This window comes from Diplodia corticola (genome assembly GCF_001883845.1).
Source record: "Diplodia corticola strain CBS 112549 chromosome Unknown scaffold70, whole genome shotgun sequence".
NCBI lineage: Eukaryota > Fungi > Ascomycota > Dothideomycetes > Botryosphaeriales > Botryosphaeriaceae > Diplodia > Diplodia corticola.
The window spans coordinates 145851-172059 of record NW_017971549.1 but is presented as its reverse complement, the minus strand read 5'-3'; the positions used below and the strand labels follow the sequence as shown (position 1 = coordinate 172059).

Here is a 26209-nt window from a genome sequence, read left to right as displayed (position 1 = left end):
TCTAAGTAATATATTCGTAATATATTTATAATGCATTAGAAAACCACGCACTAGTAAGCGAGTAAGGGATGTCATATGATTCTAACTGGTCGGGTCGTCTCGCCGGTGGTCGCCAAGGCTTTTAGCGTGGTCGCCAAGGCTGTACGCTCCTCACTTGCCAGTCTCGCTCGATCGCTGCTAATTTTGCGCCTTTTATTAGCTGGATGCTCTACCCGTACACAGCTCAACGCCTCGCCTGGTCAATTAATCCCCCCAGTCTGACAAGGACGCTATAGACTTTCAGTCTAGCTTGTGCGCCTCCTCTTCTCCGCTGGCTCGCCGTCGAATGGCTGCGTCCCACTTGTTGAGCGCCAATTCACCGTGCTATTCGCCGAGTCCGTCTCCGACCACTCATCCCGCTCCGACTCGGGACCCGCCTTTTTCGGGGAAAACGAGAAGGGTGCACTAATGGCAAAGTAGAAGATATCGTGATCGTGCTCGTGATCGTGCGACGAGCTTGCTCCCTTTCCCTTCTTGGCCACTTTAACGCGTCGCTTCTCGTCGCCACTCTCGTCCGTAGCCAGCTCCACATACTTCTTGGTAGCCCTCTCTAGCTTTTTCTCTGCGCGCTTGGTGCGTTCCTTGGACAAGATGCTTTGGCTGCGGAGCTGCTCCTCCTCTTCCTCGAACGCCTCGCTGAACTCCTGCATTTCTTTGACTTCACCCCTCACCAGAGCAGTGCCCCAGCACGCGATGAGCACGCCTGGAACTAGATAGAGGAGCGCAGGCTGGGCATGTTTGGCAACCTGCATCACGACTAGCGTGGCCAGCATACCCACCACGTAGCCGATCATGGTCGCTGTGAAATACGGCTTCGGGAACGAATGTGCCGCCGAACGCGCCCAAAACCATTCGCCCCATTTGTTGGAGACCGAAACGTACGGCGCTTTCACAATCTGTACGGGTTGGTCGGCAGAGCTCGCGTCCGACTTTTTTCCAGTTCCCTTGGCTTCAGTGGCCTGGTTGGACGCCTGTTCGTCTGCACGCCTCGTTTGTTTGCGGAGATAGTACAGGTACAAGTCAAAGCGGAGAGCGAGACCGATCATGATCCCCGGGAGGACTACATCGCCGAGGCCCAGCATTGCAAGCTGCTTGGTCGGTGGCTTAGCTGGATCCGCCGAGGGGATGTCGGGGCGGGGAAAAACGAGCTTGATGGGGATATCCAGAGATTTTGCCACCGTTACCATCATCGGCCTAATCGCGTCAGCATGCATGGCACCAACCCTGATCGACCGGGAGATTGTGGTACTTACGTGAAGAAAACCATGTAGATGTCGTAGAAAAACAGGGCGGAAAGCAGGAGGGTCCCGGTAGCGAAGGTCGTGGGGCTCATCAATTGCAGAGCCCCATACGAGAAAGCGAAGCCCATGAGATTGGTCAAAAACCACGGCTTTTCCACAAAGTTGAAGTAGCCAACAGCCGTGAGTGCAAAAATAAAGCCAACCACCCCGTGGAGGCCTAGGTGGCCGCGCACCGACGCGACATTGCGCAGGAAGAATTTGGCCGTCCACTTCTGCCTGGGTATATTGCGAAGGTTCCACAGGAAGGCCTTGACAACCGCCGGGAGGGGGATTTGAGAGAAGCGGCCAGGAAGTGGAGAGGTGTTCAAGGGGTTTTCAGCCAGCCCTGGAGAGCCCGCTGGCTTCGCGATGCGTGCGCGCGAATGCACGTCGTACAGGACCCCGCCATTCACGTACCGACGTGGAAAGACAAGGCTGTGCACCAGGTCCATGCCGTCGGTGATGAAGCGGCTCACGCTCAACACGCCAAAGAGCGAGAAATAGGCGTTGAGTATCTTGTTCAAGAGCTGCGGGTCCTGCATCCACTTGATGAGGAAGTACAGGCCAGTGAGCGTCACTCCGGCCATGATCGGGAAGATTATGGCATCGCGGGTCGACAGCCCCTCCATCTGCTGAACGTCATCCTCCTCATCCTCTTCAGACTCGTATCCCTCGTCCTTTGTCTCGTTCTTTGGCGCTTTCTTCGGCTTGGCGGCGGAACCGGGACGGGTGAGCGACGAGTGCGCACCGGCATATATCGGGAACAGGGCGGAGACGAGGAGGTGCGAATACGTCGGGAGCAGCGGTTGCACCTCAGTGAAGGCGTAGGCGAGCTTGCCCAAGAGCTCGTAGATGGGGCCGGGGTCGGCCATGGCGACGGTCGTTGTGGGTGCGTCGGTGATTGCGGCGCAAAGTGAATGGCTGGTGTGTGGCCAGAGCGGAAGAAAAAGCCAGATGGGCTTTACGGTCGCGGATGGTGGTGAATCAGCTGGAGGTCACCATGGTTTCGATTGTGGTGAATGACGCAGTGTGTTTGAAGAGGCGCGTCGTTTGGAAAGCGAAGCGTGTCCTGCTCTAGGAAGGTGTGGCGGTGCAGCCGACGGCGGCAGCGGAAAGCGCCCGCACCGAACTTTCGGCGGGTCGCGCGCGCAAAATCCACCAAAACCTTCGCATCCCCACGCTCCACACTTCTCTCCCACTCATCCGCGGCATGGAACTTGTTCGCACACAGACTTACTCGCCGTACTCCTCCGAGACTCCCATCCTCTGCTACCAGTCGCCATGACTACCCAACCCTCCAATGGATCCCACAAATACCGTACGCTCCCCCGGAACAGTCGCACCACGTCGGTTGGGGACCAATGGCGACAGAGGGCCAAGACGAGTGCTCGCAGCTTCGAGGCGCCTTCTGCATGTCCGGAGCACCGTCTCCGGCGCGTGGTTGCGCCCAGAAGGCGCCCGGGTTCTGCGCAACGAGCGCCCGATTGCGCCTCCCATCGCTATGACTCCGCCGACTGCCCCGTCTCTTCACCTCAGGTGCCATTGCTGACTCATTGGCTCCGCAGAACGAGTGACTGAGCAGCCCGAGAACCCCTTCTCCAAGCTCATTCCCGATCAGCACTTCGCCATCGTCCCGTCGTACACGCTCGAGTCCGGCGTCGAGCTCCGCAATGTGCCCGTCGCATACAAAACCTACGGCAGCCTCTCCCCCGCCGCCGACAATGCCATGGTCATCTGCCATGCCCTGACAGGCAGTGCCGATGTCGGCGATTGGTGGGGCCCACTGCTAGGTGGTCCGGGCAAGGCCTTCGACATATCGCGCTTCTTCGTCGTGTGCCTGAACAGCCTGGGCAGCCCCTACGGCAGTGCTAGCCCGGTCACAAACAAAGACGGCGATTCGGAGCAGGGCCTGTATGGCCCCGAGTTCCCGCTCACCACGGTCCGCGACGATGTCAACCTCTTCAAGCTCATACTGGACGACCTCGGAGTGCGCCAGATCGCGGCCGTCATTGGTGGCTCCATGGGCGGCATGCTGGTGCTGGAATTTGCCTACTTCGGCAAGGACTACGTGCGCTGCATAATTCCCATTGCGACGTCTGCGCGCTACAGCGCGTGGGGCATCAGCTGGGGCGAGGCGCAGCGGCAGAGCATCTACAGTGACCCCAAGTACGACGACGGCTACTACGCATTTGAGGACCCGCCGACGACCGGCCTGGCTGCAGCGCGCATGTCCGCCCTGCTCACCTACCGTAGCCGCGACTCGTTCGAATCCCGCTTCGGCCGCAACACGCCGGATCCCTCGCGCCCACAGAATATCAACCGCAAGCCACACCCGTCCCCCCTGATAAACGAGCACTGGGCCATCCACAACGAAGGACACAAGAACGCCCGTTCCCCCCGCGGTTCGCGCCCAAGTAGCGCCGTCGATCTGACTGCCGCCGCCGCCAATGCCACCCTCCCCGCCGCCGCCACGACCGACGTCGAAATCAGCCGCACCGCCTCGCCCGCGGCTCCGACCAAACTCACGGGCCCGATCCGTAACAAGGCAAACCGCACGCCTACCTACTTCAGCGCGCAATCCTACCTGCGCTACCAAGGCGACAAGTTCATCAAGCGCTTCGACGCCAATTGCTACATCGCCATCACGCGCAAGCTTGACACGCACGACGTCTCCCGTAACCGCGTCGAGGACAACATCACCGACAACCTCGAGTCCAGCACCGGTTCCCTCTCGGCTGACTCGGTCCGCACCGCGCTCTCGCAGATCGCCCAGCCCACGCTCATCCTCGGCATCCAGTCCGACGGTCTCTTCACCTTTGCTGAGCAGGAGGAGCTCGCAGCCGCCATCCCGAACGCCCTGCTCAAGACGATCGACTCGCCCGAGGGCCACGATGCCTTCTTGCTCGAGTTCGAGCAGGTCAACGGCCACCTGCTGGCTTTCATGAACGAGCACCTACGCGACATCATGCAGCGCAGCCCCTCCAAGGACGCCATCGCCTCCCAGAACGGCGACGGCCTCGGCGTTACTAAGAGCAGCACCTTCGGGGAGGCGGAGGTGGACGACATCACGGCCTGGTGAGCAGAAATGACTTCTTATATCCGATCCGTTCGGATCCTCTGTCCTTTCGAGCCTGTTTTGTGTTGACGGAATCTTACATCTTGGGGCGGAAAAGGCACGGTGATGGTGATGGTACCCACGTTTCCAGTATAAGGAGTAGGTTGTGAGTCAGCAGCAGGTTCAGAAGGGGATCGGAGATGGATGGGTGGGTGGGTAGGTGGGTGGTTATGCAAGCTTGGGACGGGTGGCTGTCGTCTAGACCAGATAGAGTTTTCCTTCCGTGTGCACTTCTTTATGTTAGTAGAAAGATACGAAGTACACCTCTAAAGTAAGAAGACTCGTTTTAGTGTAAGGGTGTAACGGACACGCGAAGTTAGGCCTAAATGTGCTCTGACCTTGCGGCATCACCGGTTGAGCTTTCTACGATAAAGAGCCAATTTTATGGCGCGGATATAAAAAGTGATGGTCATTTACATAAGGCGATGATTGGCCCGAACGGTGACTTGGCAGTGGGGAATGAAGGTAATGCAAACTTATAGTGACTGCACGAATCCCGCGACAACCGGTAAGAGAAGAATGAACCTTCGTGCCGAAGAGTTTACTAGGGAGCGACTAAGACAAGGTATAGGTCTATCGCGTCGCCATGCTATATGTATTGCGCGTCGCCTTTGTTAGCGATGATGGGATATCGTAGCACCCTTAGACCGATTATAGAGGAAGTTATGTTACGGTGGAAATGCTGGCGGAGTGGCGGAAAAGGTTCGAGGACGTGGAGTAAATAGAATAGTGGATCGGGCGGTTCCCCGGCTGAATAAGGGAACATCGTAGACATATCAGTCACGAGGGCTACTGCTAAAGAGAAATGCTTGTTTTTCGCTACCCTGAGAAAACTTGGCTAAGTCGCCTTCACATCTAGTGTTTTGGTATCACCTTGTAAGCCGCCACCATATATTCTCACCTCTACCCTTCCCACTTGTTTCGCTTATTTTCAGCCAGCCTCCATACAGTCCAGTATTCATTAAGAAAGACAAACTCCAAACACCGTTGTGGCTTCACATTGCCATCGAAGAACCAACAAGGTGACTGCCACATATAAGACCATATTCATCATTCCACGGTAACAAGCCCAAAAATCTACTGCTCTTCGGTGGCGGCCGTACCCGCAGCCTCAGGCTCCTTGAAGCCATCAGCGGCGATCTGCTGACCTTCAGCGGTACCCGAAACGGCAGGGTCGGTCGACGCAAGGGAGGAGATGCCGTTCATGGTAACCTTGACGGCGCCGGCTTGGACGAGCTGTATATCTTGTCAGTATTCCCGCAGCTTTCATACAAATCGTCCCAAGTCATGACTTACGGCTCTCCTCAAGTCATCAATAAGGTCGTCGGCGTCCTCAATGCCTACGCACAATCTGATGATATCCTCAGGCATGTTGCGCTCCGCGCGCGTCTTGGCGTCGATGCTGGCGTGACTCATGCGGCAAGGCATGGAAATGAGCGAGTTGACGCAGCCAAACGACACGGAAATAGCCCAGAGGCGAGCGCTTTCGACGATGCGTTCGCTCAGCTCAACGTTGCCGGTCTCGAAGCTGAGCACGGCGCCGGCGCCGCGCGCCATGCTCCAGTGCAGGTCGTATTGCGGGTGGCTCTTCAGGCCGGGATAGCGCACGCGGAAGCCGGCCTCGTTCTGCAGGAACTCGGCGATGCGCTGAGCGTTGCCCTGCTGCTTCTCCATGCGCACGCCCAGAGTCTTGATGCCGCGCATCAGCAACCATGAGTCGAAGGGGCTCAGACCGCAGCCCGAAGCGTTGATGGTGAAGAATAGCTTATCGCCCAGGGCGGCGTCGTTGATTGCCAGCACGCCCGCCATGAGGTCATGGTGGCCCGACAGATACTTGGTGCCTGACTCGTAGACGATATCAGCGCCCAGTTCGAGCGGGTTCTGCAGCATTGGCGACAGCATCGTGTTGTCAACGGCGACGACAGCGGCCGGGTTGGCGGCGTGCGTTGCTGACGCGATGGTCGGGATGTCGACGATCTTGATGAGGGGGTTCGTCGGCGTCTCGAGGAGAACCATGGCCGTCTTGGAGCTGACGACGGCTTGCACGGCAGCCGGATCCGTGGTGTCGACGTGGTGCACAACGATGCCGCCGTTCGTCGAGAGGTACTTGAGGAGACGGTTGGTGCCGCCGTACAAGTCGTCGCCGGTCACCACCTCGTCGCCGGGTCGCAGGAGGCGCGTGATGACATCGAGGGCGCCCATGCCGGATGACACGACAAGGGCCCGCCGTGCGTTCATGATCTTGGCGAGGTGTCGCTCGAGGTGGGTGCGCGTGGGGTTACCGGACCGCGTGTAGTCATACTCGCCGCCGCCGCTGCCGGAGTCCTGCTTGAACGTCGCAGTCTGCGGGAAGTCGGTAAGCACCGAGCCGAAGCTACGAGGAGCGCCAAAGAAGGACGGCGACGCAAGATGGCAGTCTTACCTGGTAGATTGGGGTGCTGGAAGCATTGTACTGGTCGCTGCTCTCGGTGTAGACCAACTCGGTCGCGAGAGCGTACTTCCGACCAGTGTGCGGGCTGCTGGGTGCCGGGCTAGGTGGCAGATTGTGGCCGTCCAGGTCGACGGTTTGCATGGTCTTGCCCAGCGGGCCGGTCTTCTTGGGGCCGTCGTTCGGGGCGGACATGATGTGCGGCAATGCGGGAATGCTTGGGGAACAAGGTTTGCGACGAGTCGAAGGTGGCGGGCGCCGACGGAGGGAAGGGTGGAAGAGGCCGACGGCGGGGGACCTCAATTGATGGAAATTGGTCGGGCGGTGGTGTGGCGAGGAGAAGTGTGCGGTGCGAAGTGGAAAAGATGTGGGAGAAAATGGGAATGCAGCAGATTGGAGATGTGGGGAGGGTGCGGTTGCGCCATTCGGCCGCGTGCCAAGGGCAGTGGCCGATTCGCGGACCCTCTTACAGTCAACCGTAGCAGGTGACGCGATCTCTACACAACCCGCTCTTGCTGTAAGTAGCGCACTTGAACCTCGACGCCCCCATCGCCCGTCGCCCGACCCAGCAAGCCCACGCTAGTCTCCCGCACGTTTTTCCGTCATGGCCCATGTCCGCCGCCTCCCGCTCCCGTGCGACGCTTTTTATTCTTCGCCGCCAGCGCATCCTCCCCTGCCTGCCACTCTTGCTGTTTCGCGCATAGCCCGATTGGGCAACTGCCCGCCTGCAGTTCCTTGCTTCTGCTGCACCACTTCGTCCACCCGCTGCCCGCCCACATCCCCCACGAAAGCGCGAACATGAAACCCAGAAGAAGAAGTTCGACAATTTCCATCCCCGGACGCATCTCCGGCCGCCCACACCATGGCGACCGTCACCAGCACCGCGGCGCCGGCGCTGCTGCACTCCCCTCCAGCGGCAAAGTCCCCAATGCGAAGAAACCCAAGGCCCGCCCACCCAACACATTGCGCGAGAAGCTCGGCCTCCTGCACAGCTCTCTGCCCAAGTACACTGGACCATACAGCGTAAGGAAATCAGAACAGGCACGGCTCTCCAAACAACCGCTGACCAGCTTTACTTCCAGGTCGGCACCATGGACATGGAAATCCCGGCGAAGCGCCCCTCCAATTTCTCACATATCAAGCGCAAAGGCCAGCACCTCCTGCGCCTCGAGACCGTCCTCTTCACCCTATACTACCCGACCACGCCGACTTCCACACGGGGAAACCCCCCGGACGGCCGCAAGAAATGGTCACGACCGACGTGGCTGCCGCGCCCTCGACGCCAAGTCGCCCGCGGCTACGGCCGCTTCGCCGGCATGGGCGAGAGCACTGCCACCTCTTGGTTTGGCGCCACCACCATGTTCACCAAGCTGCCCGCCTGGCGCAACGCCCCTCTGGCCGCGCATTGGCCGCCATTCGCCAACGACACAAGCTCGCGCCAGCAAGGGAAGGAGGAGGGCCCGCTGCCACCGCCGTTCGTCGTGGAGGATGCACGAGCTGTATCCATGTTGGGCCACAACGACGAAACCGGTGAAGATGACGACGACGAGGGTTGCTGGGATGAGGAATGGGACGAGGACGCGTGGGAGCGGCGAAAAATGCCCAAGTTCCCGCTGCTGGTCTTCAGCCACGGCCTGGGTGGCAACCGCACCGCCTACTCCAGCGTGTGTGGCGAGTTTGCCAGCTACGGCTTCGTCGTGTGTGCCCTCGAGCATAGAGACGGCAGCGGACCGCGGACCTACGTCAATCACCCACACAAGGAACCGTGCATCAAGGCCACGGCGCCCGCCACGGCGACCGCGCTCTTCGAAGAGCAGCGGAGACGCTCGTGTGGGGGGGCGGAGCAGGGAAAGCACGACAACGAGGACGATGGCAGGCCCGCCATAGACCGCGTCATGTCGTTCCGTCAGGAGGCCTGCAAGTGCGTTGTCGACCACACACACAAGGAACGCGCCGAGGGCTACGACCGCATCGACTACATCTTCCCCAAGGGCAACCCGATCGACACATCGCCGCACGCGGAGAAGGGCGTCGACCGCGAATTGCGGGCGGCGCAGATCGCGCTCCGCCTCGCCGAGATAGAGGAGGCGTACGGCGTGCTGCGCGAGATCCACCGTGGCGGCGGCGACCGTGTCGCGGCGGCGAACCTGCGCACCAAGGGGTATGTCGGCGCCAGCTCCCGTGGTCTCGAGGGCGTGGATTGGGCGAGCTGGAAGGGAAGGTTCCACTTGAAAGACGCAACGGTGGTGGGACATTCGTTCGGTGCGGCGACAATGGTGGAGATTTTGAGGGAACAGCAGAGGGAAAGGTTCGACTGGGTTGGACAAGGCATCATGTACGACATCTGGGGCGCTGCGGTGCTGCCTGCCCTCGGTGATGATGGCAAGGGCCGGTGTGGTGCCGGTGCTAGCGGCAGTGATGAAGACGTCGAGGAAGAAGAGAAAGACGACCGGCCGCGGGAGCACCAGCAGCAGCAGCACACGGATTCGAGCACCGCCACATCGTCCAGCTCAAACACCAGCAGCACAGCGCTGACCATCCCACCCTCCAACGAAGGCAACGCCATCTCCTGCCCTCTCCTCGGCATCAACTCGGAAGCCTTCATGTATTGGCCCAGCAACTTCGACACGGCGACATCCCTCACCACTTCGGCCTTATCCGACCCGTTTCCTTGTCCGGCCTGGCTCCTCACCCTCCGCGGCACGGTGCACGTCTCGCAGTCGGACTTCTCGCTGCTCTACCCGGGCACGTGCGCTCTGCTCCTCAAGCAAACGGCCAACCCCCGCCGCGCCATGGACCTCAACATCGACACCAGTCTCGAGTTCCTGCTGCGCGTGTTGCCGGCGGCGCACACGAACGGCCTTATTCGGCGCGTGCTTGGCGCCGCGAAGGGGACGACGGCGGAAGGTGGTGTGATGGTCCTGGACGCGCCGGTCCAGGAGGAGGTGCCGGATGTGAGGAGGCCGGAGGAGAAGTGGATCGGGGGTAGGCTAAGGGTACCGAATGAGTTTAGGAGTAGGTTGTTGCCGAAGTTGGTCAGGAAGGTGAAAAGGCAGAGGGGAAGGATGAGGGAGGATGGTGAGGGAGGTGGTGTTGGTGAGAGTGAGGAGGAAAGGGGGGCGTGGGGTGAAGTGTGGATGCATGAGAAGTGTCCTGAGGAGGTGTTGGAAGATTGGAAGAAGAGAAGGGCGGAAATAGGGAGGGCGGTGTGAGGAAGTAAGGGGAATTGGGTGATGGGTTGAGATGTTTGGGGGGTTTTCTTGTATATACTTTTAAAAGATGATGATTACGATGCGATGGATGGCTCGAAAGAACGTTGAGATAATATCGAGGTAGATAGATACTCGGCGCAGCCCGTAACAAGTATAAAGTACTTGAACACTACTTGTCTGGCTCAAATACAGCCATTGAACTATATAGGTCGAGAATCTCGTGCTTGCAGTATCTATTTTCTGATACCTCTAGATATTTGGCTGCCAATATAGTGATATGAACGAACTTGGATCTTATTGTTGTTGAAGTTCTACGATGCTTGTGAAGGCACATGGGGTGATGTTTGGGTGGTGTCTTAGGTATTTTGCGTACGTCTGGATCAATCCTGGTTAGATTGGATGGATCAACAACCCTTCGCGTCTGACTTTACTGACTATTGGGCCATCCTCATTGACCCTTGGAACATATGTGGTGCGAGCTCAACATCTAATCCCTCATCTTACATATACGGGCACGACCAGCTCGCGAGTTTCGCTGTATGGTCGCTATGACGTTACGGCTGGCATAATGATTTGTGTTTGGTGTGGCCAAGCTCAAAGGGGTAATCGGTCGATCTCGTACATGGGATGCTTGGTGGCGATGTAGCGGGCGGCGCCGCCGAGGCTGAGGAAGCGCGCGGGTGAGGCGCGGCAAATGTCTCAGCCGAAACGGGATAGATGCGCGCGCTGGAAAAAAAAATAATTGAATGAGGATATCAAATGAAAACTTGGAGATCCGGACGGCTTGCCGCGCCGAGGCCGAAAATCCAACGGCACGGCCCGAGAAGGTGACACGGCTTGCTTGCATTGACTGTACTGATCGTAGGGGATTCGCGAATGGGGTTGGGTGTTGCGGCTTGTCTACCTCAACCGGCATCCTTACCCTTCCTTGGATTCCCTCTTACGTTTCTATATCCCGGGAAGATCGATGCTCGCGGCAAAATCCGTCGAAGCTATGACGGGTTATAACGACAAGACCACGGCATGTTCACTGCATAAGAACGTGCGCATCCGGCTGCATGGTCCCGGCAATTGGTGGTACCCGGGGCGAGAAACGGTGGCGCAGACTTCACGGAGATCCGTCTCCAGCTACACTCATGGTGATGAGTGGTATTCCTGAGTTTTCAGCACTCTGCGTCGCCACCATCAGACTGATGGGCTCAAACGGCAACCGCCGCCCATTACACCCGGCCTGGGTTGGAGGCGTCACCAAAGAACTGCGTGATCCAGTGGCGTTCAACATGGGTTAACCCAGGTTGCCCGTACCAGCGTGATAACAGGGATCCGTACCTGAAAGGTACAGTCTCGCTCACTGTAATGACTGCTTCTAGTCCTACATGAAGCCCGCTCGTTTCTGTACATTTTCTCGGATGGAAAGATATCACATGAGCAAGCGAAGCTAGACCTAGCCGACAAAGCCTAGAGTTCAATCCAACTGGAAGAACAAACGCTACCTCCGGAGGACACAGGGGATAGGAAAGGGATCGAGGCGACGCCTTGTTCCGCTCGTAGCCAGTTGCAGACATGGCCAGAAAAGTAGCACAAATGAGGGTAACACACTCCGAGATGGAATCTGACAAGCAGGCTCCTTGCCGACCGGGTTCCCGGGGCAAGCGGCAAGCAGGGGGAAGACCAGATAGACAGAACCGTTCCAGAGGACGCACCCACTCACCACCGCCACCCAATCAACTGGCCATTCTGTCCCTTCAAGCTTTGGCTACATCTGGCTCCCCTTGAGATACAGCAGTAGGCTGCAGACGCGTTGATCACCGTTCATCTCCAAGCCCGCCAATTAGCTCTGCGAAGGGGACCATCGCTAGACAAACCAACTGACTGCCCACCTTCATCCCTGCTTACTTCATGCGATGGGGGAGGTTGGACGGACTGTGTTCGGATCGGCGTCGCCATCAGACCCAAGACACGGCAGCTCGTAGAACCCAAGACCGTACAAGCTCACACTTCGACAATCGAGCAGAATGCGCCGTCTCATCGTCGAGAGACACACCACAGCCTGGTAGATCTCCACTGCGCGGTCGTCTTGGTATTAAAGATCACCCCTCCCGGCCTCCCCCCTTGTTCAGCCAGTATCGAGGAAGACGTCTTGTGATAATCGCCAGCTCTTGAATACTTCCTCCCCTCCTCTGAAGTTGTTCACACACACACACCCATTCTCCAGCCATGCCTCAAACCACCAACACCACCGGCCAAGGCACCGGCCAAGGCTCCTCCGGCACGAAGGATGACACGCTGGTTGGCTGGCCACGGGACGCGAACGGGAGATAAGCGGCCCCCCTCCTCCCTGCGAGCTTTGAGTATGGCCAGTACAGGCTATGTGTATTCCACTCTTGACCTCGACCTCACCGAGCCCTTGCTGACCTGTTTTCCTTCTTTTTTTTCCGTCACTGTAGCTGGGATCGAGCCGCACGTCTCTTGCGCCACGTCGTTGCCGTTGTCGTCTTCGTTGTCTTCTTCACGCCCAGCCGCGATCTATCCTCCACAAAAGCCTCTACGGACGCCTACGAAACACTTGGAGACGCGATTGATTGCGGATAGACCAATATCACGGGCATGGGGGGGTTGTTCGGGATAGGGAGTTCATCGACCCTGGGAGAAAGTTATTCTTGCGCGGGTCGTTGGGGTATCGGAAAACCGGATTACATAGCCCAAACAGCTTCATAACAATTCTAAACCGTGTCCGCGCGCCGAAAACACGAAACTCATTATATACAAGCGCCTCTCTCTCTTTTTTCCTTCCGCACGTTTCTAATCGACAGCCGCAATCCATCAACACGCTCAACGTTCAAAAGCGAAAGCATCACACATGCACACGTACACACATATACATCTATTCTCATCCCACCCCTCATCCCCTCTAAGCCGTCGCCTCGCCACTCATGTGAGCCAGCCTTATGGCCACAGCGTTCCTGTGAGCCTCGAGCTCCTCGACCTTAGCCAGCTGCATGACAGCAGTGCCGACGTTCCTCAGACCCTCGGCGGTCAGGTTGGAAGCCGTGATGTGTTTGACGTAGGAGCCGAGGTTGACACCAGAGTACTGCTTAGCGTAGCCGTAGGTAGCTGTGGGGCATGATTAGTCGAACTGTGCAAACAAGAAAAATCATAACAACGAAGGGACGACTTACGCAGAGAGTGGTTGACACCAGCCGAGTAATCACCGACACTCTCCGGGGTCCACTGGCCCATAAACACACTTCCGGCATTCTCAACCATCGACGTGACCTTTTCCACATCCTCAACCTGGAGGATCAAGTGCTCAGGCGCGTACATATTGCTCAGAACCATAGCCTCGTCGATGTCCTTGACGACTAGGGTGACCGAGTGCTCGATGGCGCCCCTGACGATGTCGACGCGAGGAAGAGCCATGGCCTGCTTGTGAAGCTCGTCCTCGATGGCCTGGAGCTCCTGCTCGTCAAGGTCAACGGCGATGAGGATGACTTGCGAGTCGACGCCGTGCTCAGCCTGCGAAAGCAGGTCCGAGGCGACGAAGGCCGGGTTGGCCGATTTGTCGGCGACCACGAGGACCTCGCTGGGACCGGCCGGCATGTCGATGCTGACGCCGGCGCTGGTGTCGTTCGAGACGATCATCTTGGCGGCGGTGACGAACTGGTTGCCAGGACCCAGGATCTTATCGACCTTGGTGACGCTCTCGGTGCCGTACGCCATGGCAGCGACGGCCTGCGCACCACCAGCCAGGACAATGCTCTCCGCACCGACCTTGGCAGCGCAGTAGACAATTTCAGGAGTGACGGAACCGTCTGCACGCGGCGGGGAAGCGATGACAATCTTCTTACAGCCAGCGACCATGGCGGGGACACCAAGCATCAGAGCGGTGGAAGGCAAGACGGCGGTGCCGCCAGGGACGTACAAGCCGACACGCTCGATGGGACGGACAAAACGCCTGCACTGGACACCGGGCATGGTCTCAACCTCAAGCGGCTTGTCTTCGGCCTGGGCAGCGTGGAACTTGCGGATGTTCTCGAATGACACGTCAATGGCGGAAATGGTCTCGGGGGGCAGTTGCATCATGCTGCGGGGGAAGGGTGCCTTGAGAACGGGAGTAGTGAGAGAAGTGGCCTTCTCAAACTTGTGAGTGTACTCCAGAACCGCGGCATCGCCTCGCTCGCGGACATTCTGAACGATGGGGTTGACGATACCCAGAATCCTCTCTGCCGAGCGCTGCGACGGCCTTTGCAGGACCTTCTCAACCTCCTCGGGGGTGTGGTCCGCAGTGATGATACGCTGCATCAAAATCTTGCCATCCTTGGTTCCGGCGGGATCGTCCTCGCTCTTCGGCACAGACGCAGCTTCCTTGACGGACTCCTTCGCCTCGGTGTTCTCCTTGGCTGCGCCGTTGGTGACACCGAACTTCTCGGCGAACGGACCCTTTGCGTCACCCGTTCTCCTCTTGATCTTCACACTCTTTGCATCCAGGTTCTTCTCAACGTCCTCCAAAGAGACACCAGCGGCAACGCACTTGGTCAATGCAAAGTAGAACAGGTCGGCCGCCTCAAAGGAGATCTCCTCCTTGGTCTTGGCCTCGACCAGCTCCTGCGCCTCTTCCATGATCTTCGCCTTCAACATCTGGGGATCATTGAATAGCCTTGCAGTGTACGAGCCCTCGGGAGCAGAGGCCTTGCGGTCCTGAAGAGTCTGCTGCAGCTTCGAAAGACCGTGGTAGTGACCGAAGCACGTTGCAGTCGCGAGGTGGCAGAAGCCTGTTGTGAAGGTTAGCATTGCCGGCAAGAGGGGCAGTGGCGGCTGCGATGCTTACCCCTTCCCTTCTGCCTGACGACGTAGCTCAGGCAGTCGGAGTCGCAGTCCAGCGACACTCTGACAAGCTCCTGAATGTCGCCGCTGGTCTCACCCTTGTACCACAGACCCCGCTTGCGGCTCTGATAGACGCCGCGACCGGTGCGCAGACTCTCCTGCACGCTCTCCCCGCTGCTGTATACGAGACCCAGCGCAACACCCCTCTCGTCCGTGACGAGGGTGGTCAAGAGACCGTCGGCCCTGTCACTTGTCGCATTGGCGAGCAGGAGCTTACCGGCCGGGATCAGCGAGGCCTCAGCGTTGACATCGACCGTCAGAAGCGCAGCGGGGATGATGGGGGTGCCGGACAGCTTCGCAACCTCGAGCGCATTCTCCAGCTTGGGCTGGGCGAACGAGGTGAAGACGGCAGGCCTGTCGGTACCGTACTCCTTCAGGTAGGCCAGCTCCAGCTCGACGTCCTTCACGTTCTGCGCGTATATGCCGACGGTGGTGCCGCCAATCGTGTCGATGAGCTCCTGCTTGGACTGGCCGAGCACGATGACGACGAGGCGGTCGAGGTCGATGTTGGGGACGGCGCGAAGCTGCTGCAGCTGGTGCAGGCTCACGAAGACCTTGGCAGCGCCGGCGTCGAGCAGCGAGACGACGTCGGAAACCTCGTCGAGGGCGGAGGCGTCGAAGTGGGTGGCGAGGGTGCCAAAGGTCTCGCGCAGATAGACAAAGGCATCGTCGATGTTGGCGGGCGTCACGGTGGTGAAGACGGCGCCGACATACGAAAGAGCCTGGGCATCCAGTCCCTGGGCGGGACTGGCGTAGGACTGGAAGTCAATTGAGGGCAGGAAGGGGAACGTCATGGTGGCGCGACGTCCTGGAGGCGAGCGATGCCCTTCTTTGGTGGGGGTGTCGGTGGTAGATGTACTACTGGCGAATCTGAGTCAACTTTTTTGTTAGCACCGATGTCATGAGAGCAGGTGGGGCTGAGCCACTACGGTTGCCGGTAAGAGGGTCCCGCGCCATCTGGCCAAAACGGCCACCGCGACTGCCCCCGCCACTTCACCCCCCAGTCATTCAGATCTGCGTACCCACACTGCGCAGTACCAACAACCGAGCCCGCACGCTGCCCGTACGACACAATGCCCCCAGGATCCTCGCCAGAGGAATGGTCTGAGAGCTCAGAACGGTAGCAGGAAGACGGACGCGGTCGCACGATAGCGTCGTAGAACAGCGGTGCCGGTCGCAGAGCAAGATACCTAGTAGAGTAGCTAGTAGAGTACGGATCCGTAGTAGGGTGAGCAGCAGGTACGTAGCCGGGGTGGAGCACAAACCGCCGTGGCGTCAGATCCTTAGCCGCTCATTCGCTCCGAAGTCGCTCTTCGCCCCGCCAAAGTCGTTGCCGCACCACTCCGTCAACCACCGCAGACTTGCTCTGACACCGATTTTTTCATCGTTCGTGTCACACCTTGCCTGAGAGGTTCGTTCCCACGACCGCTATAGCCAAAACCGCACAAATTCCGGTGCCTTCAAACACGGCTGCGTGGCTCAATAAACCGTGAGTCATAGTCTATTGCAACAATCCCTACAAACTCCACATCCGCCGTGTGGTGTTCGATGTACATACATACCTACCCAAAATGCGCCGATCCTGCTAGCGCTCCATCAAAAGCCTGTAGACAAAGAAAAAAAATGGCATGCCCATGTACGGTAGGCAGGAGCATATGAAGATAAAAGCGCCCCCCGGACGCCGAACGTCACGGCGCAACGGCACGCTGAACAAGTTTGCGGCGAGTAGTCCGTAGTGTTCGGTTCTTTATAGCACTCGGGGCTCGCCGGAGGCTACCGATGTCGCTCATGACCATGGCGCTAGCGCGGGGAATCGTGAATTTGCCGAGCCCCGCCGCCTGCTCTTCCACAAATCACTCCGCTGCTCCGCTGCACGCCTCGATATCCCGCCCGTCCACCCCATCTCCTCGACTGCATCCTCTTCCATCTTGCGGTACATGCTGCGAGAGCTCGCAGATCGTTGGGCTCGCGTTCGCTACATTGGTTAGCAGGCAATTAGCCTGGTGGAGGGTCCAAATCACTCCGGCAATCGGCGAATTAATTGTGTCCGACAGGTGCCCGTTCTCCGTGCGTCGCCTCCCGCGTATAACAGTCATTGTGCGCGCTTCCGCATTGTCGCGTGGACTGACACTCGGACAAAGACAGACCCTCCCTTCTGCCTCCGGTAGACCTCGCCCACCATGCACATCTCCCAAAAGCTGTATGAGGGCCAGAAGAATGGCAAGCCCTCCTTCTCCTTCGAGTTCTTCCCGCCGAAGACCGCGCAGGGTGTCCAGAACCTCTACGACCGCATGGACCGCATGCACGGCCTGGGCCCGACCTTCATCGACGTGACCTGGGGCGCCGGCGGCCGCAACTCCACCTTGACCTGCGAGATGGTCAAGGTCGCACAGTCTGTCTACGGTCTGGAGACCTGCATGCACCTGACCTGCACCGACATGGAAAAATCCAAGCTGGACGAAGCGCTGCGCGAAGCATATAACGCGGGCTGCAAGAACATTCTGGCGTTGAGGGGAGACCCTCCGCGCGAGAAAGAGAAGTGGGAGGCTACCGCCGGCGGCTTCCGCTACGCAAAGGACTTGGTCAAGTACATTAGGGACACCTACGGCGACCACTTCGACATCGGCGTGGCTGGTTATTCCGAGGGCTGTGAGGATCAGGATGACCCCGATCTTCTCCTGGACCACTTGAAGGAAAAGGTCGACGCTGGTGGCACGTTCATCGTGACGCAGATGTTCTACGACGTCGACATCTTCCTTGACTGGGCCAAGAAAGTGCGCGCCAAGGGCATCAGCGTCCCCATCGTCCCCGGGATCATGCCCATCAACACGTACGCCGCGTTCATGAGGCGTGCGACTTGGACAAAATGCCGCGTTCCGCCGGATTGGCTGGAGGCCCTCGAGCCGGTCAAGAATGACGATGCCGAGGTGCGTGAGATCGGCAAGCACCTGATCGCTACCATGTGTCGCCGGCTGATGGAGGCTGGCATCATTCACCTGCACTTGTGAGTGGATCCTGTTCCGTTGGCTGTGATTTGTCTAACGTTGCTCTGCAGCTACACTATGAACTTGGCCCAATCCACGCGCATGGTTCTGGAGGAGCTCGGCCTTACTCCGGATATGTACAGCCCGCTCGAAAAGCCTCTGCCTTGGCGCCAGTCGCTCACTCCCGGCCGTCGCGAGGAGAATGTCCGTCCCATCTTCTGGAGGAACCGCAACCGGTCCTACGTTGTTCGTACTCAGGATTGGGACGAATTCCCCAACGGACGCTGGGGTGATTCAAGGTCGCCTGCCTTCGGCGAGCTGGATGCTTACGGCATTGGTCTGAAGGGCACCAACGAGCAGAACATCAAGCTTTGGGGCATGCCCAAGACCGTACGGGACATTTCCAACCTCTTTGTCAGGTACATGGAAGGCAAGCTCGACAGTCTTCCGTGGAGTGAGCAGCCAATCACCTCCGAAGCCGATGTGCTCAGGGACAACCTCGTCAACCTGAACAAGCGCGGGCTGCTTACCATCAACTCGCAGCCTGCTGTCAACAGCGCCAAATCCACGCATCCTGTGCATGGATGGGGTCCCAGCAATGGATACGTGTACCAGAAGGCCTACCTGGAGGTTCTTGTCTCTCCCGAACTGATCGCGGAACTGATCACCCGGATTGAGCGCGACCCGGAGATGACCTACTATGCCGTCAACAAGGCCGGGGACCTCAAGACCAATGCCCCAAGCGATGGTCCCAATGCTGTCACCTGGGGTGTCTTCCCTGGTAAAGAGATCGTTCAGCCCACCATCGTTGAGACGATCTCCTTCCTTGCCTGGAAGGATGAGTTCTACCGCCTTGGAGAAGACTGGGCCAAGTGCTACAGCTCCGTCAGCCCGTCTCGTTACGTGATTGAAGATCTCATGGACACCTGGTACCTTGTCAACATCGTGCACAACGACTTCCATATCGACAACGGCATTTTCGCTCTCTTTGAAGGTCTCGAGGTGAAGGATCTCGACAAGGAACCTCATGTAGCGGCGGACTCGGAGACGAACGGACACACGACGACCAACGGTGCCGCCCACACCAATGGCGACAGCAAGATCTCGGGCACGGTGGTCAACGGCAACTCAACATCAGCAGTCCAGAACGGAACTGCCAACTAAAGCAATTTCTTCAATTGCATTCATCGGCTGCTTTTCATCCTCGCAGCCGAAGAAGAATACTGTGCATCCAGCGTCGGCGTTTCTGGTGTTTTCAACAAAGGAGAAGATGAAAAGTTCTCACATGCGGCGTCGGAAAATTTTCTCAAGAGGAAAAACCATTCAACATTCCTCCTAACGACTCTCAAGAGCTTTTTTCTTCAACGACACAAAAAAGGGATTGGGTGTTTTCAACACTTATATGGACAAGGCGTTCTTCAACATCATACAGCAGGGAGGGGATTTTTTCAACACAACCACGGGCATGAAGGAGGAGGAAAAAGACAGAGTCCATAACAACACCAACTATTCATCAACAAAGGTGTTTTGCATATCTTGGGAGGGGAATCCAAAAACAAAAATGGGAAAAGAATATGGGCGGCGTCATCACTTCAACACACAAGACGAGATTACGAGAATTTTCCTTTATGGCCTTTTGAGGACATCGACCGGTCAAACAACTTCCATGGCCTTTATGATTTTTTTTATCTCCTTTCTTTTTTGTTTTCTCCTGAGATATCCGACCCGCGTTTCAACTTTGCCCTCAACGGCATCATGTGGGGTTTCTGTTTCGTAATTTTCGGGTATTCGGTGGTTGACGGTGAATGGACCAGAAGGGAGACGTTGGAACTTCTTGGGGAGGCCGGTGGAGTCGAAAGGTTGGGCCGAAGCAGAAGTAGTAGTATCAATGTGAAGGAGTGTTCGATGCTAAACTTTTTTTTTGACACCCCATCTTTGCACAATTCTCAACCGCATACGAGAACTGTGGGTGGGAAGATAATAGGCTTGTCTGAATATCGTACAGGCATTAAAAAAAAGGAAAAGAACAAATCGCTAATGCTACAAAAGCTCCAAGCCAGCTCATCATGTTTCCAACTCTCTTCAAAACACCTGCCTCCTTCCATACACGCGCTGTTTGTTCATTACCCAAGTCATTATTACTCTGCTCATGCGATGCCATGCCATGCTATACGGAAAAAGTTACCCTCTCCTTTTCAAGAGAGGAGAAAAAGAAAAAGAAGCAAGAGAAGGGGGCCAAGAAAGAAGAGAAAGAAAAAAAGTCTCCCCCAGAATAGAATGTCCGTTTGCTCAAAATGTAGTCAGTCAGGCGTCCTCACCCAGTCACGTCACATCAACATCACTCCCCCTTCCCACACCCCTCGCCCCCGATCACGCCCGCCACCGGCCGCACGTACGAGCCGTTCGCGACGGGGGCGAAGTCCGCGGCGGCGACGGCGACGTCGAACATGCGGCAGGCGATGCCGAGGGCGCCGCCGGGGGCGCCGTAGCGCGGCTCGGCGGGCACGTCGTAGGCGAGGAAGGCCGAGACGCAGCCGGAGAGGCCGTTGCACTGCTCGATGCAGTCGGTCCACAGCGTCGACGCGTTGAGGTACGCGGCGTCGGACGCGGGGCGGTCCCACGAGTAGAGCTGGTGGGAGGCGGTGAGGGAGGCCGAGGGGCGCAGGCCCGCCGTCGTCGGATCGGACGTCGCGTTGGTGGCCGGGAGGGGGTCGGTGACGCGGCAGGGGGGCGTGATGGGCTTGTAGGCGGGGGCGCCGGCGCGGGGGGTGTTGGTGTTGGGGAGGGGCGAGGCGGAGGTGGTGGCGGTGAGGCCGGCGGCGAGGAGGGGGGTGGCGATGGTTGCGAAGCGCATTGTGGCGGTGGTTTTTTTTCTTTTCTTTTGGTTCTCTCTCTCTCTCTCCGAGCGAGCTGTGGATTGGCTGCGGGTTGGCGGAAGTGGCGATTGGTTTCTTCGGCGGTTGTGGTGGGGTGGTAGGATTGGAATTGGCTCTGTATGTTTCTGGTGGCCTCGGAGTTGGGATCGGATTGGAGCTATGTTCCTGGGGGACGAAAAGGAGATTGATGTTGTTCGTTTATACGAGCGACGGGAAGGAGTATGACGTAGGTTGGTCCGGTCGGAACGGCTGCTAGTAGAGGCAGGAATGCGGGTGATTTGAAACGGCTCGGGCGATCCTTGGAGTTTTTGTAGCGGGGAAAAACAGAAAAGCAAGCGAAAAGGTCCGAGAGCCGGAAGGCGTCGGAGTCCAAAATATAAGCTCGCGCGCCTGACGGATTGGGGGGGCTGCAGGGCGGTATACGAGCGGCGCAGAGGGCACGAGCGTTGGCTGGGATAAAGGAGGCTGGAGGAGCAGAGAATTGGGATGGCTTGTGACCACGGCCAGAAAAGGCGGCCCATTACCATTCTGCCCTGCCGATATGGGCAGGGAGCATGCAGGAACGCGGGCGGATTGGCCGGTCGATCGCGTGGGAGTGGCCACAGTGGCTGCGCGCCCCGCCGGCCATGCACACTGCGCAACGTCATGTCCGACGCATCCAGCATGGAACGCCCGCACCGCTACGACGGGACCCCACGTGATCCCACGGGATTCCACGTGACTTTATGTAATTTCACGTGACTTCACGTGATTTTACGTGACCCTGCGCCCTGGAGCTGGAGGAGCGGAAATCGTCGGAGCGGTCTTGGCAGCCAAGCGGACGCATCTCTTAGCGGCGCCGCCACTCCAGCGCTTGTTTGTGGGCCCGAAAAGAAACCACACCCTCGCCCCCCGCCGGTGCTCGCCCACGCCCCACGTCCCACTGCTCCACTGCTTCACGGCTCCACACTGCCCGCGGCCCCAGCCTTCTCCAGGCTCGCCCGCTAGCGCCCCCCGCCTGGCGGGCAGAGCATGGCCGTCGGTGGCTTCAGCGGTCAGCGGCCAGCGGCCAGCGGCCAGCGGCCAGCGGCGACGAGCACTCCGGGGCCCCGCCAAGGACTGCGCAGCCGGCGCGTCGTCACGTCCCCAAGCCCGGAGATGACGACGACGACGTGTGACAGCGTCCTCGCTGCCGTCCCACAGTCCAGGCCTGGCCGGCTGCATGCGCCAGTGCGGAATGCGGTCTCACAGCGTGGCGCGCAGCCCTGGCTCCGCAGCATGATAACAACAAGCGCAGTCTGCCGGCAGACACCACGGTGCCTGCGGTGGACAGTCGCGGCTGCTCGTGAACCGCATCGCTGGGAAAGGTGCCGGAGGGCCCGGTGGTGGGTAGGTTTGCCGACAGGCTGGGAGTCCCGCTGCGCCGAGCAGCCATGTTTGCTCTCCGCCCCCCGCCTCGAGCGCGCGGCGATTCCTGCACTGCCCCATTCGGCTGCGACGCATTTCCCGACCAGAGCGATCCGCGCCCACCAAGTGTCGAATCTGGCTGATCGCCGCGCCTTGACGGCCGAATGCGCTAGGGGCCAAGACCGTCCGTCGCATCCCGCCAAGCCGCGCCGCCGCCGCCGTCCATTTCCAAAACATCTTGGGCTCCACGGGCTCCTCGACCGCCGTGTCCCCACTCCGCTTGCACGTCAGCGGTGGCTGCCCTTCTTGGCCGCCTCTTGGCTGATACCGACTGCGTACCCACCACCCAAACGTCCCTCACTCGCTTGGCCTTGGCCGCCGAGACAGCGTTTTCTGTCCGCGCAACGCTTGCATTCAGCCAGGCCCTCCCGAGTCCGCACGACCGACGTCACGGGACGTCAACCCGCTGGATCCTGCCCATCGGGCTCTTCCTCATTGGCTCCGGCAAATGCTGACGATCCTTTCAAGGAAAAGCCGACACGCAAAACCGTCATGCCCAGTTGTCGGCTATCTCTGGCGAGATCGTGCCTCTGTCAGTGATCTACACCATCCCTTACACCCCCGTGTACCTAGGATCGCGCTCTTGCCCGGCCCTGCACGCCTCTCGCACGCCTCTCGCACGCCTCTCGCACGCCTCTCGCACGCCTCTCGCACGCCTCTCGCAGAGTCGTCCGGCCGCGTGTGGCATCGCAGCCCGATAGCTGCATGCTAATCTTGGGCGGAACTCTATCCTTTCTCCTCTTGCCGCACGCACACCTCGCTGGATCCGTCTTCGCCAGGGGTCGCACAAGCATTACTCAGTCCGCAGCGCTCAGCCACGAAGTTTGGCATCCGCGTAGCGGTCCGCTCTCCTTTCCGGCCTTGGCAGTGCGCCCTCCCCGGCCTTCCTGCCCAAGGAACGACGGCCCTGCGTAACTCAACACCTTGGATTTCTATTTCCGGCCTAGACACCTCACCCCAACGGTAAGCCCGCCTACATGCCCTCCGCGCCGCAGCCGTGTCCCCTGTCTTGGCCCTCTTGGCCGCATGCATGCAGATCTCTGCCGCTCGCCGCGCTGATGATGACAGCAGACGGCCTGCCCAGTCGCTGCCTGGATCGCCGCCCGTGCTGCGCCTGCCCGCCATAATGTGCCCAACTGCTAGTCGTTTTCAATCCCCGTGCCCGCTGCCCTTGAATCGGAGCGTGGTTGATGCCGAGACCTGACTTCTGATAACGCCTAACACTAGCTCATCGTTGAGTGCGCACCATGCGCGCTGGCGCGCATGTGGGCCTCACGACGGCGCTCGAGCCGTCGGCCTGCCAATAGATAATGACTTCTCGCTCATATGCTTCTTCCGCTTCCTCAAACCGGCTTATTTATTGAACTGTGTTGTCCTCTCTTCCCCCCCTCATCAATACACCCTCTGTCACCCTAAACTAGCAGCCCCAGTATTCGTCAGCCCTATCGCCCTTTATCCAATACCTGTGGTGGCCATCGAACACTCAGCGGAGTGACTGGAACCTATTCATATTGCCACCTTGCCGCCTTGCCGCCTTGCCCTCGTGCTTCCCCGTTCCTCACCCACACTCACCCGCCACAACCACACGATGACCACAATCTCCTTCCAGGTCGCCGAGCCTGGACCGCCAACGGATGCGTCACAGGACGCCAGAAGGACAACGCCGGGACCGCCCTCGAGCGCTGCTCCATCGCTTTTCGACAGCGATCCTGAGAAAGGCGGCTCCACGCGACTCGACAGGGCCACCTCAGGACAGCCTTCACAGCAAGCCGAGATCGAAGAAGGGAACTGGCCGACCGAATGGCGGGCGTGGACGACACTGTGTGCCTGCTTCTTCCTCATGTTCAACAGCTGGGGCCTCGTCAACGCCTACGGGACCTTTTCGTCATACTACAAGGACGTACTCCTTCCGGACACTGATGCGTTATACTTCAACCTCATCGGCGCAACGGAATGTTTTATGGTGCTCATTTTGTCGGGCGTCGTCGGTCGCCTCCTGGACGCCGGGCTCTACAAGTACTTGCTCGGTACCGGCACCTTCCTCATCACTCTTGGCTTCATGATGCTCAGCATCTCCAACGGCAACGGCGAGTGGAAACAAGGCTCCTTCGCGAACATTGAGGCCACGCACGGCATCGTCGCGGGGCTGGGCATGGCTTGCTTTTTCGTCAGCAGCTCGCAAAGTAAGTACCACCCCCAAAACAACACACGGCGTAGCGGTCAACCCTGTGAGGTTGGGTTTGCACCATGATATACCAAGCCATGGCAGACGCTGGCTTGATCGACGACGCTGACTCTACGTGCTTCCTAGTCGCGGCTACATGGTTTCATCGCCGAAAGAGTCTGGCTATTGGCATCGTCGCCTCAGGTGCGAGCATTTGTAAGTCCCCAGCGTTCATCCTAGGAATTAACACCATTGCTGCAGCTCTGCAATGGCGCCTTGGCGGGTCGCACTAACAATTCCGCATAGCCGGCCTCGTCTACCCAATCATGTTGCGCTTCCTCACCACGTCCATCGGCTTCAACAATGCGGTACGCTGTGTCGCAGGTCTGATTGGAATTACCGCCTTGTTCTCCTTCTTCTTCGCGACACCGAATCCGAAACATATCCACCACAGTCCCGGTTCTTGGATGGACCATAGAGCTTGGGTGGACTTCGAGGCATTCCAGTACAAGCCTTTCAACTGGTTCACCGCCAGTATTGCTTTCCTGTTCCTGGGATTTTATCCAGTCTTCTTCAACCTTGAGGAGGTAAGTCGCCCTGACACCACAAGGCCCCTTGCAGCCAACAGCGCAGAAGTTGCCCTCGATACTAACACTCCATCCTCATAGTGGGCTGCCTACAAAGGCTTCGGGTACAAAGCAGGCATTGGCCGGACATCTGGCCCGGGCGAGCACCGACCTCTGACGGCCGGTCTGGCCACATATTACATGCTCGCTATCATGAACGCAATGAGCACATTCGGTCGTGTTGGAGCCGCTTGGCTTAGTGATCAGTAAGTCATTGCGGCGTGAGATGGCGGGTCCACTCGAACTGACTTTGATCCTTCGGCAGCTTCGGTGCAGTCCGAGTCCACACCATTGCCACTGGAGTCAGCTCTCTTCTCCTGCTTCTCCTATGGACTCTGGCACCCAATTTCGATGTGGCGATGGTCTTCGTCGCTTTCTTCGGAGTTTTCAGCGGCTCTGTCATCGGCCTTCCGCCGGCCAGCATGGCCAACCTTCTCGGCAAGGACCCGCGTAGGCAAGCCAAGTTGGGCCAGTGGACGGGAATGATGTACACCTTTGCGGGCATACCCGCTCTCGTCGGCCCCATCATTGCCGGCCATCTGATCTCCGAGTACAAGACCTACATCACCGTCCAGCTCTGGAGCGGCGCGTGCCTCATGGTCAGTGCTGTTTGCATGGGCATCGCAACCATGTACAAGCATAGAGAAGAACCGGACATGGTCACGTCGGACCAGAGCGATTCAACGGATCAGGACGAAGACTGCCGCACCAACAACCCGACTATCAGGAGTAACGCTTCAAGCCGGACGGTGTCGAGCGGTGTGTCCACGGTGGATCGGCGACGTGATGAGCAGCAGAACGAGAAAAGTGACGATGAGGCCAAGAAAGCCAAGGATGACGAGCGAGCATGAGACAGACCGGTTTCAGACGAAGCAAGGATAGTTTCACAGATAAGAGGCGGCGCAACATCGGTTTCATTGGTTTGTTGGCGTTTCTGAGTTTGAGCGATCACTTCTTCGTTCCCATTTTTCCGCGCGATATCCACTTCCACGACCAATCTGCCTACAAGGTTGACGACATCCTCAAGACCACCCAATGTTCGTTTCTTCCCCCTTTTCTTTTATTTAACTTTCCAGAGTGCCTTACTGGGAGGCGAAATTTGCTTTTGTTCACACACGGTAGCGCTCCCTAAGCAGCCTTTTAGCGTTCAACGCC

The 26209-nt window shown here is 58.5% G+C and overlaps 8 protein-coding genes across 8 annotated transcripts; 4 read left to right on the top strand and 4 right to left on the bottom strand.

Moving 5' to 3' along the window:
* Positions 1-284: 284 nt before the first annotated feature.
* BKCO1_7000060 (signal peptide peptidase) lies at positions 285-2191 on the bottom strand (the record flags this gene model as incomplete). The annotated part of the gene is made up of 2 exons (XM_020278536.1): positions 285-1233; positions 1293-2191. 2 exons carry the CDS (start codon positions 2189-2191, stop codon positions 285-287), a joined length of 1848 nt encoding a protein of 615 aa, XP_020126142.1.
* A 409-nt stretch (positions 2192-2600) lies between these two features.
* On the top strand, positions 2601-4398 carry BKCO1_7000059 (homoserine o-acetyltransferase; the record flags this gene model as incomplete). Its single annotated transcript, XM_020278534.1, has 2 exons — positions 2601-2637; positions 2885-4398. 2 exons carry the CDS (start codon positions 2601-2603, stop codon positions 4396-4398), a joined length of 1551 nt encoding a protein of 516 aa, XP_020126175.1.
* Positions 4399-5511: 1113 nt separating this feature from the next.
* Positions 5512-7057, bottom strand: BKCO1_7000058 (cystathionine beta-lyase; the record flags this gene model as incomplete). Its single annotated transcript, XM_020278533.1, has 3 exons — positions 5512-5670; positions 5731-6777; positions 6857-7057. 3 exons carry the CDS (start codon positions 7055-7057, stop codon positions 5512-5514), a joined length of 1407 nt encoding a protein of 468 aa, XP_020126176.1.
* A 603-nt stretch (positions 7058-7660) lies between these two features.
* On the top strand, positions 7661-10074 carry BKCO1_7000057 (platelet-activating factor acetylhydrolase protein; the record flags this gene model as incomplete). Its single annotated transcript, XM_020278532.1, has 2 exons — positions 7661-7885; positions 7945-10074. The coding sequence occupies 2 exons, from the start codon at positions 7661-7663 to the stop codon at positions 10072-10074; spliced, it is 2355 nt and encodes a 784-aa protein (XP_020126181.1).
* Positions 10075-12985: 2911 nt separating this feature from the next.
* BKCO1_7000056 (tri-functional histidine biosynthesis protein) lies at positions 12986-15752 on the bottom strand (the record flags this gene model as incomplete). Its single annotated transcript, XM_020278531.1, has 3 exons — positions 12986-13188; positions 13254-14846; positions 14903-15752. The coding sequence occupies 3 exons, from the start codon at positions 15750-15752 to the stop codon at positions 12986-12988; spliced, it is 2646 nt and encodes an 881-aa protein (XP_020126182.1).
* Positions 15753-17138: 1386 nt separating this feature from the next.
* Positions 17139-19106, top strand: BKCO1_7000055 (methylenetetrahydrofolate reductase; the record flags this gene model as incomplete). The annotated part of the gene is made up of 2 exons (XM_020278530.1): positions 17139-17962; positions 18014-19106. The coding sequence occupies 2 exons, from the start codon at positions 17139-17141 to the stop codon at positions 19104-19106; spliced, it is 1917 nt and encodes a 638-aa protein (XP_020126183.1).
* Positions 19107-20280: 1174 nt separating this feature from the next.
* On the bottom strand, positions 20281-20796 carry BKCO1_7000054 (uncharacterized protein; the record flags this gene model as incomplete). Its single annotated transcript, XM_020278529.1, has 1 exon — positions 20281-20796. One exon carries the CDS (start codon positions 20794-20796, stop codon positions 20281-20283), a length of 516 nt encoding a protein of 171 aa, XP_020126184.1.
* Positions 20797-23852: 3056 nt separating this feature from the next.
* On the top strand, positions 23853-25905 carry BKCO1_7000053 (mfs general substrate transporter; the record flags this gene model as incomplete). Its single annotated transcript, XM_020278528.1, has 5 exons — positions 23853-24447; positions 24576-24644; positions 24735-25015; positions 25097-25260; positions 25320-25905. 5 exons carry the CDS (start codon positions 23853-23855, stop codon positions 25903-25905), a joined length of 1695 nt encoding a protein of 564 aa, XP_020126177.1.
* Between the last annotated feature and the right edge of the window lie 304 nt (positions 25906-26209).